Source organism: Saccoglossus kowalevskii, chromosome 15 (assembly GCF_978046115.1).
Source record: "Saccoglossus kowalevskii chromosome 15, keSacKowa6.1, whole genome shotgun sequence".
Classification (NCBI taxonomy): domain Eukaryota; kingdom Metazoa; phylum Hemichordata; class Enteropneusta; family Harrimaniidae; genus Saccoglossus; species Saccoglossus kowalevskii.
The window spans coordinates 23,179,478-23,192,547 of NC_140655.1; the positions used below are offsets into that span (position 1 = coordinate 23,179,478).

Consider the following 13,070-nt stretch of genomic DNA (forward strand, 5'->3'; position numbering starts at 1 on the left):
AATATATGAAATATCGGGTCGCGTTTTTTTTTTTTTTGATCACCAGAGTCCCGGTAAGTGTCGACTTTGAACCGCGGGTTGATCTGTATTTCTCTGACATGTTCCGAATACTATGAAGTCCATATACCTTGGCTATTTACGATACTCTTAGTTTTCACGAGTTTAAAAAAAAAAAAAAAAAAATTAAGACGCGCGTCGATTTTAGGTGTCGGGGAATTTCCGTCATTTTTGGGAGATGTTATATTTCCATGTGTACCATGCCACAACCTAATAGCACATCCCCGTTTTATTGTGTTAGAACTTAGATTAAGTTGAATGATGTCTTGCTAGCATGTCACGGCATGCCCTACTTTCAAGTGCTCGTCCATGTTGATTCAACAATGTGACCCCGGCGTGACCCTACGGATTATTTGAATCATTCAGTTAACTATTCTGGGATTTGTTACAGTTATTATCATTTCATTATCTTGGGATTTGTTCCACTTTAATGGGAATGTCTTAATACGTATTTTTATTGTAATTCGTATATACCGAACAAACAACCCCGATTGAAGGTCATGTGGTTTATGAGGTCACCAATTCTCAAGTTTAGTCGGTATGTATTGAACATGTCTCAGACAATAATAATACTCCCATTTAGTTCACATAGACAAAGTCTTCACTTAAAAGAGTCGGTAGATCTGTCGATGTGTCAAGTCAAGTCAAGACTAGCTTTACTATCCACGCGCTTGTGTTTAGTTGGTGAGTATTGAATCAGCTTGGTATTTATTTTGTGTAGCAAGACGTACGTTATTTAATCTGCGCGTATGCATGCCAAAGCAATTCACGTATGCAAATTTGGATTATGAAGGGCGATTCAAGGCTTACTGTGTCCTGTAATATGTATCTGTTACGATGCATTACGGTACAGTGATCATACAAACATGTCGTCGTCATACAATCGAATGTTCACTGTTTAAATCAAAATGGCGACGTTGTTATTAGTATTAGCGTAGCCATGCTAAGACAGTTTCCATGGCTAAAACATCTATCAATCCGCCCATTCCAGACGTGTACAGCAAGTTATTAAGCTATTATTGTATCACAGTAATTTTTGTCACGGCCATTTAAGAGTGTTTTACCTTAATTTTTATACTCGCATATAAGGCGATTTCGTTATGCTTAATAGAATAAGTGTGCAATATGACAAAAGGTTGACCTGCAGTGGCACTGATAACCTCGTGAAAAACTCGAGCTGAAGTGGGCCAGCAAAATTCGGAACGAGTCGCTTTATCTTCAGCAACAAGGAAGGTTGAGTGTCGGTCTCTTTTACTTATATTCACTGAGCGAGATCGAGTCATCTTACTTGTTCTGCCTGCCATTGGTTAAAGCACAAACTATTTTTAAAATGTCTTGTCGATATCCTAACAGTTTTATCAAATGAGTTCAAACTTGATACATGCATACTGTTTGTGAAATTGAATGCCTAACACTAATTTTGAATTATTCTGCATATGTTAATTAGCTAATTTGCATACTAATTAACTCATTTCAGCATGTCTTATTGATATCCTAACAGCAAATAATATCAAACTTTGTACATATGTAGTGTTTGTGTAGTTGAATGTCTAACACTAATTTAGAAATTAATTGACACATGTTAATTAGATAAATTAGATAAATTGAGTGCTGATTTCCACATGTGTTGGTAATATCCCAACAACAGTTCCTACAAATGTGTTCAAACTTGATACATTCTGACTGTTTTTGTAATTGGATGTCAATCACTATTTTGGAATCAATCTGTATGTGATAATTAGCATAATTTGTATACCAAATAACGCCTTTTAGCATGTTTGTTGATATCCAAACAATTGGCTCAAGTATATTCAAACTTTGTACATGCTTACTGTGTCATCAGTAAATAATTACTTCACACTGAGGAGCTTTCAAGCATCTGTAGTTGTTTTTACCCCAATCATTGTCAAACATTGTACTGACTAAATGTGTGATTTTCTGGGCTGATTCAATGATAGCTATTCAATTGTGTTGCATATCTGGAAGAAACAGCTCCTGTAAATAAATGTTTACCTTATTGGATTTAGCATGTGTTGTAGTAGTTAACAGTGCTTCTATAAAATGGCAACAATATCATTTGGCCTGATAGCTGAGAGCAACTGAATCGTAAGTAAAGTAAGACAAATACAATTAAATTGAATAAGTACAATCTAATTAAATCAAATAATTTAAACAGAACCCAATGATAAATATTATATTACATTACATTACATTACATTACATTACATTATATTATATTCATATTTTTAAAATGTGTTAGTTACGACACTAGAGATAGCGAAATGTAATAATCTGTGTAAGGTTAAAAACGGATGCAAGGTACATCAACCAGGATCCTACACTGATTATTACAGCCGATTCTCTCTGGTGTTATAACAAACCCATTATTGGTTACTTTCTGTGAGCTTATGCATCCAATCTTGTACTATGAGGTATAATGTTTGTGTACATTGCTTTGGATATAAGTTGGTCTGCCATCATAGTCAAGTAGTAGTAACATTTTTGGGATGTCAGTATTGTAGTGTATATTGTACCTGATTTTCTAGGCTATTTAAATTGGTGCCTGCATTGACAGGTCAAGGCCACCTATAGCACAATCAGATTGTGCTTGAAACTTGTTATTTCACGTTTTTTTTTTTTACTTTCATCTATTTGTTTTCCTCCTCCAGCTCCTCTTTCGAGATCTAGTATATACAATCAATGATATGATGTCTGTCACATGTCACCACTATTCAAAGTTATACAATTCACACATCTTTATTCTCGCCTATGTATTTTATTTTATGTTCTCACTACAGTGATGGAATATCGAGCGTATAGTTCATCTTCTGTCGCGAAGGGGGACGATGGTAGTGAAGGTGATGGTGCAGCTGCTTATATTCCTGGACAGAATGAATGTATAGGAGATGACTCTTGTATAAATGTGGAAGATGTGCTTAAATCCCACCAGTGTGCAGTGCCACCTATCATCAGCCCAGGAATGGCTTCTGCATATCCCCATCCAGCTAGTGACTCAGAAGATGCCTGCACATGCAGTGTTGGTCAAATGGAAAGTGAACTGTACCATAACCCATCACAACCTAACAGTGTGCACCGCCGCATGTGTCCAATCAGTCAGCTGTGTCAGGATATCACAAATTTGAACGTTTCATCACGAAAACAAAAAACACAAGCAGCTGTAAATCTGCCATCTGGAATGGATAGTGTTGATACAATAAGTTCTTCGTCCCTAACAGGTAAATATACAGTCAAACAATTACTAGGTTAGAATGATTTCTTTATGCCAGTAATTGTTGGTACCATTGCAGTGATGTACAAAAGAGTCAAATGTGTAAATTATTAATTTGAACGATGAATGTTATTATTTATAAACTCATTAATAAAGAATTATGTGAACGCACATTACACTGTTTCATACCAATCACAATATCCTAATATTGATTGTACATCATTATTATATCATATTATGTATACATCATATTTATATATCAAAGTTTAATAAACATCATATTTTGACCTGTACAGAATAACACCTAATAGTAGTTGGTAGCTACCTAATTCAATAACACATGCGCAACATACTGTTTATTTTGCACGTGTGATGCATATTAACCCCTAGGATCACTCTTTGCTATACAGAAATATATTCAATGAATTTACCACGACTTGCATTTATTGAATATTATTACTATCTCTTTTCAGGACCAGTTACATTATACCAGACAAATAATATCACCATCAACAAGCCAATAAATGTGACAGATTCAAGCAATATTAATATTGGTGAACATTCTACAATGATCCATGAAGCTCCGCCAGCACATACATTGAACCAGCCGACATATGAAAATACCATCCCACAAACTTGTGCTACTGATAGAACACTAATGAGAGGTGATATGTCCCACAACGTATGGGGTAAGTATTCAATGTATTATTCATTAACAAAATATACTGAAATGATATTCGGTCCTGCATAATGATAATGACGATTTAAAAAACATATTCAGTTGAAATTTGTGTGATTTTCGTATTAAACCAGCAGAGCAGAATAGAGCATTATTAATAAAACATTGTTTTCCATTTAAAGGGGCAGCAGTTAAGGAATGCATATCAGAGTTACAAGACCACTATAGCTGTATAATATCCAAACTACAACCAATACCATGGTGTGATTGGCATGAAATAAGGCTTACTGATGTTTATACTAAACTAGAATTAGAAGAACGTAGGGGTGTATTCCGGTAAGTTATCATTTCATTGCTACAATAAAATAGGTAGATGTTTTTGTTGTAGAAAACAAACTTGATACAAGCCATAGCATATATTTAGTACTAACAGAGTCAAACAATATATGCTGTTCTGTTTTTAGACCCATCAGACTAGAGAAGATATTTGATACACTACCTGATACTCACACATTACCCAAAAGAATAATTATAAGAGGAAATCCTGGAATAGGAAAGAGCACTCTATGCCGAAAATTAGCCTACGATTGGGCAACAGGGGCCGACTATATGGTGAATCACTTTGATGTAGTACTTTTAATTGAGGTTCGACAGATGACAGGTACTATTAAAGACGCAATAAGTGACCAGTTATTACCTCATGATATGAAGGATGATGTAAGAAATGACTTTTTTCATTTCATTGAAAATCACCAGGAAAGAGTTGCTATAATACTTGATGGAATAGATGAACTTAACTCTAACATCAGAACTGACATCAAAAAATTTATAGATCGTAAAATCTACAAGCGTGTTACTGTTCTTGTGACCTCACGTCCAGACAAAGATATGCATATTCCACAATTATGTTATGACAGGTTCATTGTAAACAATGGCTATACACTTGACAATGGAATTGATTTCATCCATAGATATTTCAAACACAATGTTCAGGAGTCATGTTGCAGTGAGCTTGTTGATGGAATTCGCACATCTTTGTATCTGCAGGATCTTGCCTCCAACCCACTCAATATAATCCTGCTGTGTATTATTTGGCAAGAAAATAAAACGATGCCGCAAACAAAACACGAGTTATTCAACTTGTTAGAATATTGTGTAACAAGGAGATTCTGTATGAAAATGGGGATTGAAATGCCTGGTAATGACATTCCTGAGGGGTGTCAGACACTCTTGCATGAAATATCTGAAATAGCATTTGAAGGGATAATGGATGAGACATATCGATTTAAAGAAAGTGACCTACGTAAACAATACAAGGATAGTCTATTTTACAAGATGGGATTTATGACTGAGGAATTGAGTACTGCAATAATAAAAACCACCACATTTTTAGTGTTCCCACATAAAACTATACAAGAGAGATTCGCAGCCAGATATTTGATGCATCTTCCCGGGAAAAAAAGACAACGTCACATAGAAACTCTTGCGTACTCTAACTCGTATAATGTATTGGTGCATGCAAGTGGGTATATGAATAATCAAGATGCGGATATAGCTCATCTTATCAATTCTGTTCACATGGTTTATGAGACATATTTGTCCTTGGAGGATAGAGACATAAATGTATCCAAAATCAAACAAAACGTAGATGAGTACATTTGTCTAGCTTTGGAGTGCATCTACGAATCAAAGTGTAATTCACAATTGATAAAAAAGTTGACAAGTTTTATCAAAAGAGATATCTGTGTGCCACTCCCCACATGTAAAACCAGTACACTTTATACATTAGCGTCTATACTCCAACACAAATCGTGCAGATTTAAATCTTTGCATGTAATAATTGGTGAAGACGATCAAAACAAGTGGGAAATACTTCTCGGTGGTATAGCGAAAAACCAGTCCATAAGTTTATTAATACTTGAGGGATGTTTATTACCAGGTATAGACAACGTTTTTCGACTGAACAAAAATATCACAAGATTAAACGTGATTACAAATAAATACACAGATTGTTCTACTATTGATCAGGTAATAAGTAAAAATATAAATACAGAGAATGTTCATCTCGACATTTGCAAAAATAAATGATCTGCTCTATGATACAATAGTAGATAATGATGCTATGTCATATTGCCATGGTGAAATAGCACCATCCAATTTATGTGGTTTATGGAACTGTGGCAGGTCCTGAATTAGGCCATGTGTCTTTCGGTATGCTAGTCTGCATTGGGAAAAAATAATTTATTGCTTACTTTTTAACATAGGTGATTGTCGTAGTCCACCATCTATCCATCGTCCATCAACAATTATATTTTCATCTTCTTCTTGAAAACTATCAATTGCTTTGATACTTGATATGTGGGCGGAGCTATTTTTGTGATGATAACTTAGTGAATATTACTGTCACAACACTAATGAACCAATTTTAACTGGGATATAGTGTCCTCTCCCTTGTAAAATATGTATGACAGAACACTGACTATAACTCTGTATCCAAATAATGTTTTCACAGGCGTCAAAGAATTGCGTGATATGCAAAAATGTTATTTTTATGTTATTACGTTATTTTTATCTTGACTTTTACCATATTGCCTTATGTTATTCTATTACACTCGTCTCAGTAGTCGTTATCATCCCAATTCTCAATAATGCATTTGGGATTGTCATTTAAACTATATATCATTCATTTTGAAATGTTGGTTCAATTTTAGTGATGTATGAAATTTTTAACAGATTATACGTTATGTAACTTCATTATAGTCATAACACATGAATAACATTGTATTTTAGTAGATAGAATTATCGATACATTAATAAAGGTTTATAATATATTATAAGTATGCAACATTTGAACTGGCAGAAATCATTTATCATAATGAATCCAACACTTTTTATAACCCAAAGCCCATGAACTCTACATTATGTAATCACACCCATGAGTAGAAACGCGTGGAAATAGTTCAGCTTGGTTCGTAGTGTAAAGATTGATGTATACGCATTTTGATATCAGATCTCAGACCAATCAAAACGCATATATATGCACATCTCATGAGCTACTATGACATCTGAGTCTTCTGTTATATTAGTACTTTCTGCAATAATCAACGGTATTCGATCCATGACAAGCGATATAATATGGCTCCCGTGTCATCGTTTGTCCCTGTGGTAAAACAAGAATCACATCATTTTTCTTTGCAACCTTGCACTACCTACCACTACAACTTTCAGTAAAGCGCGTAATCACAGCATCTATGCGTTTGAACACCTTCAGTGCTACTCCAAAACATAAACAGACATGACATTACCTCACTTAACCAGTAAACATTTTCCGCCTTTTTATTACTCATTACGAAAATCGTGTATTTCATTGCTAATTGTACTCACGCATTTCATACTCTGAATGTGAAGCACCTGAACAAGATTTTATTTACTGATTGTCACATGACATTTGACGTCATCTTATTGTTACACATATTCCATTTGGTCAAAAACATTCAGTGAAGTCAACAATGTGTTTATGAGTATTTTAGCATGCATGGCTTTGTTGCATAGTATTAAAAAACTGAAGTACTACAAAACTACGTGTAAACTTCGCCTGTGACCTTTATTATGGTTATGGTTCGAACATTAACAAACTAGTGTAGAGAAAAAGGTAATTAGTAATGTCTGCGAATTTTCTACAATCAGGTGTTTTTAAAAAATAAATAAAAAATGAATGCAAAAGACAGCATATCCGAAACAATACTGTGTTTGAAACTTTGAGACAAGGTTGGTAACCATCGTCCCGTGTTGCCATATACCTTGTATTTCCCTGGGGAGGATCGATTCGTTACAAATCACATTCGTCCCGATGAAAGTTGATTCGTCCCACAAGTGGTTTCGTCTCACAAGTCGTTTCGTTCCATAAGTCGATTCGTCAGATTGAAGGTTATGCCACTACTAACTCGCTCAGGGAGTTTCCCTATCCCGTAACGCCGTGAGACCCAGTGCAATAAGATGATTACACCGATTACGAGAATAACCTATAGAATTGACTGTATGCATGTGACGTGACTGAACCTTCACTCTGGCGTAATCAGCTAGCGTGTGCTTTCTACTCGCGCAAGTGAGTCGTCTGCCAAAATGGTCATCCATTCGATTTGCTTGATACTGTCATGAATTTGTTTTCGCGTATCTGTTGACCGACTTAATTAACTGATTATTAGCGAATTGCTGTGTTATGTCTGTCATCGTGTAGGCCTATTTGAAGTTTTGGACGGAACTTGGCTCAGTGGTTTGGAACTAATTACGAGATATCCGTCGCTATTCTGACATCCGTAGTTATTAATGTAGTGAACGATTAATCAAAAGATATGACGTATTCAGTACTTAGTGTGATTGGCTTTATGATTGAAGTTTACGCCTTAGAGTCTTTTTACTGCTTTGTAATTGGTTAGAGTTTTGAAAATGAATAAAGAGAGTTTGAGTTGGTCTTGGCGAATACTCCACGACAGACGCAGTCCGAGAGAGTCCAGGGGCGAGCCTTGAGGCAGTCCAGTCTTGGGCTAGTCTTGGGTCAGCCTTGCGAGAGTCTTGGGGATTTTTTCCCCAGGGCGCCGTGTCTTATAGAGTGCTCGAAAGATCGACTAAGACGAGAGCTGAAACGTATTTCGTTGTGTGCGTCTTATTTGACTGTAAAGTATAAGTGACTTTCCCGATCCCGTACCTCAAGGGGACGAGATATAGAGACGAGACGAGTTTCCCCCCTGACAAGTGGAGAACCCTGTAGAGAGAAGATTTTCCCCCTGATACGTGGTGTGAGAACCCTGGGCATTGCGTCTTACGCACATTGACATCCTGTGAAGAGAAGTGAAATGGCGAAGGTGTGTCTTTCTTGCGAACCGAACTAACTGGCTCGATGGCAGAGACGAAACCGCGCTCGACGACTAACACCGTTAACAGTATGGCACCGATGAACGATGCTGAAGAGATGAAGACCTCTGAACCCCTTATGAAGGATGAGTACCGGATAGGACAGTATAATTAAGAATTGAGCGACATTAAAGACAGGAAGAAAATGAAAGAACGACCCGGACTAACGCGACGACAAAAGAAGAGACGCTTATAGACTTTGACTTTAGCTATCTGTGTATTGCTTAGAGAACCGCTCGCTGGACACTGTAACTGACACTGTGTAACTCAAGGACGTTGAACTCTTTTCCACAACCCTAACCCTATTGCTCAGTAATGTAATGTATTGCTTGCTTTTCCTATCGTTTTTTCTTACCGTTCTTTTAGTGATGTTGAATTGTATGTATGTAAGCGCCCAGATCTTTGTTTTGAACTGATATTTGGTGACGTTCGAGGTCCTTTATAACGATTTAAGCGCGCTTCAGTGGACGAGTATTTGCAACACAGTGTTTTGAGTTTTGTTAAGTTTTATGGTGTTTTAATGAGTTTATGAGTACGGAATATGATGGGGAAAGTAATGCCCCAATGAGTTTTTCAGAGTTTTGAGATTTGTCGAGTACAGAGATACCGACGTTTTAAGAGTTGTTGTTGTTTATGTGTTGTTTCCGGAATACTTCTGACGCTTTTTGAGTTGAGAACACTTTGTAACGTTTTTTAATGTCTTTTTGAGATAGGAGTGTGGTGCGCTTATATATGTATTGTTTGATATCGCAAGCTTTTGTTCATGATTGACAGGTTTATATGTGACTTAGTAGTTTCTATCGTTTTAGTCTTTTTCCCGTCTTTATTGCCAGAGGAGTAATGTGATATGAAAGCGAATTTGTCTTTGCATTCTGTTTCCACGCCGTATGACTTTTGTTTAGATTAATGACTTGTGAGTTCAGTTGAAGTTTATAAGCGTATATGACAGGAGTTTGATTAATAGCTTTTTTTTCATTGTTTATTAGTTACCGCTTTGCAATGCTTTAACCGAGAGACGCATCCCTGGTAATCACGTGATCATGCTGTCGACTGCAGCGATTGGCTGATCGCTTGGTTACACCGCCACGCCTTAGTTTTTTTGACCTTTTGATATAGAGTTTGTAACCTTAGTAACGGAGACAGTGCAGCGAAGGGTCACCTCAGCGAACCGTTTTGAGAAAAGTGAGTCGTTTGGTAGCCTTTCCCTTGTTTTTGATTTATAACCGTTGATATTTGTGACTTTATAACCATTGTATTTAGACTTTATAATCATTGTACTTAATTAGTGTGTTTTACTCTTTTTGATTTATTCCTTTTATTATTAGTATTGTATTTAACCCGTATGACGATGAGTGGCAAACGGTATCTTTGATTTATGAACGTGTTATGCCGAGAGGCATATCTCAGTTTGGGTGAAGGGATGTGTCATGAATTTGTTTTCGCGTATCTGTTGACCGACTTTATAATTAACTGATTATTAGCGAATTGCTGTGTTATGTCTGTCATCGTGTAGGCCTATTTGAAGTTTTGGACGGAACTTGGCTCAGTGGTTTGGAACTAATTACGAGATATCCGTCGCTATTCTGACATCCGTAGTTATTAATGTAGTGAACGATTAATCAAAAGATATGACGTATTCAGTACTTAGTGTGATTGGCTTTATGATTGAAGTTTACGCCTTAGAGTCTTTTTACTGCTTTGTAATTGGTTAGAGTTTTGAAAATGAATAAAGAGAGTTTGAGTTGGTCTTGGCGAATACTCCACGACAGACGCAGTCCGAGAGAGTCCAGGGGCGAGCCTTGAGGCAGTCCAGTCTTGGGCTAGTCTTGGGTCAGCCTTGCGAGAGTCTTGGGGATTTTTTCCCCAGGGCGCCGTGTCTTATAGAGTGCTCGAAAGATCGACTAAGACGAGAGCTGAAACGTATTTCGTTGTGTGCGTCTTATTTGACTGTAAAGTATAAGTGACTTTCCCGATCCCGTACCTCAAGGGGACGAGATATAGAGACGAGACGAGTTTCCCCCCTGACAGTGTGGAGAACCCGAGAGAGAGTAGAAAGAGTTTTACCCCTGATAATACCATTGCATTCGTAACAAGTAGACAAGTTTATTATAATTAGTTCGATATTGATACATACTAAAGCGATGAATAAATCGTGCATACAAAGAATAGCGGCGGTCGATGGGACCCTATCAGTCCTATTCTGCCTCAGTACAAACTTAAGACATGCAGTACAGTGTTACAATATCGTATTTTGAGAAAAAACCTACCTAAACAATTCTACTCTACAGAGGCATTGAACAGTGCATACACGAAAGAGATAGGGTAATATTTGCTGTTCTGAATTTAGATTTTAAAAAGTAAAAAAGAGTGTAATTTTGTCGAATGTGGAATTTGTTGAAACAACAAAAGAAGCTAGACATTAAAGAACAAAAAAGTGAATAATACGTTGTAAGAAAAAATGCTAGCAAAATAAAAAAATAAATAAAATAAAATAAAAAAATCCAACACCCCAACCGCTTTTTCCAGCGACAAGCATGAATTGTTTGATCTTGTCGCGATGTTCAACACAAACTTTGGCTTTTTGGTAACGTTCCAGTTATCCATGGATTTACCTAGTTACACCGTGCTTCATTGGGTCTCGTTTTTGTGACCGTTAATCTGCACAACAATCAAAGTCAGTTTTGTTAATACATGTAATAATAATTATCTTTGTTGCGTTCGTATCCCTCTTAGGATTTTGACTAAAATGCAACACAGATGTGAATAAAGACAAACAATTAAAATGAGAATAAAATAACACACAGGAAAATAAAAAAAAAATAGCAAATAAAAGTTGAAAAAAAATAATGGTAAAGTAAATTGGATTGTTTCCCATATTTGTGTTGGTGAATGTTTAGATTACTTTTGTATTTTTGGCACGTGTAAGTAGTTTTCAAAGCCAAAGTCTTTTTTCAGTTCTCTGTAAGTGCGCAATTTATTTTATGATTTTTCCCTTTGTCATCATTTTTTGAAATCTACAATTACAATTTCTTTCAAATTTTGTTTTTGGTTTTTCTGACATTATTTTATCTATATTTACATTAATATTGTTCGTATTTTGCTTTTTTCTTTCTGCCACAAATGGTCAATATCTAGATCTTTAAGTATAAGTTGTAACCCGGAAACTCACTTGTCGGTGCCAGAGTTGTCTAGCTCTAAGCCGAGACTGTATGCTTCATATACCAGAGAATTTTCAGGCATTTTTTTAATTCGAGACCAGTATTTGATCATCTGTTTTATCCCTGTTGTAATTAATGGATACCTTCCTAATTCTAAAAGACATGCCACATTGGTCGCTTTGCTGTTAACTTTGAGTGGGTATTTGCAGTATTTCATGTGCAATTGTTCCATTGGTGACATGATATTCATATACATCTTTTGGCGTTTAATTATACCTGACCAGATTTCTGCACAGTATAAAAGGAATTGTTTTATCATTGTATCAAACATTTTAAGATATGTTTTTATTGGTAGATATATATCTGAAAAAAATAACTGTTTCATTATGAAGCATGCTTTCATAGCTCTATTTTTAAGATTGTCTTGAGCCAAGTCAAATTTACCATTTGTTTTCAATTTAATTCCAAGATAAGTGTATGTTGACACTCTTTCTAATTCTACACCATCTATGTAAAAATGTTGGTTTTTAATGTGTTTGCCATTTTTGTTGAATATCATGGTTTTTGATTTAATAATAATGCTTAATTTCCATTTTTCGCAGTAAATTTGAAGACCGTTTAGTGCATTCTGCAAACCTGAGCTGCTTTCTGATAGTAGAATTAAGTCATCTGCGTATAGTAAACATGGCAATGTATTATTTCGCAAAGATGCTGTTGTTCTCCCCCATGTTTATTTGTTATTTAATGTCATTAATGTATATATTAAATAAGAGTGGGCTTAGGCCATCCCCCTGCCTTATGCCTCTTTCTACTGGAAATGTTTTTGTTAAGCCATTTTTTTACGCATGCAAATGAATTTTGGTAAATACTATTAATTATTTGATAAAATGTTCCTGTGATATCATTTTTTCTTAATTTGTACATTACTCCAGGGTGCCACACTGAGTCAAATGTTTTTTTGAAGTCAGTAAAACATGCAAAAATGTATTTCTTGTTGTTTAGATATTTTGTGATATTTTTGGTTGAATGTGATCTC

At 35.8% G+C, this 13,070-nt stretch overlaps 1 protein-coding gene across 1 annotated transcript; it reads left to right on the forward strand.

Annotated features, from left to right (window-relative positions):
* The first annotated feature begins 581 nt into the window (after positions 1-581).
* On the forward strand, positions 582-6,818 carry LOC100377607 (uncharacterized). Its single transcript, XM_002731305.2, has 5 exons — positions 582-741; positions 2,856-3,293; positions 3,760-3,975; positions 4,148-4,301; positions 4,430-6,818. Exons 1-5 carry the CDS (start codon positions 609-611, stop codon positions 6,051-6,053), a joined length of 2,565 nt encoding a protein of 854 aa, XP_002731351.2. The 5' UTR covers positions 582-608; the 3' UTR covers positions 6,054-6,818.
* Positions 6,819-13,070: the final 6,252 nt, after the last annotated feature.

Bases quoted from the DNA above. Each gene is read 5' to 3' on its own strand.
- LOC100377607 (XM_002731305.2), top strand. From the start codon at position 609: ATGTCTCAGACAATAATAATACTCCCATTTAGTTCACATAGACAAAGT. The intron at 3,294-3,759 runs GTAAATATACAG...ATCTCTTTTCAG, and splicing joins AAGTTCTTCGTCCCTAACAG to GACCAGTTACATTATACCAG. The intron at 3,976-4,147 runs GTAAGTATTCAA...TTCCATTTAAAG, and splicing joins TATGTCCCACAACGTATGGG to GGGCAGCAGTTAAGGAATGC.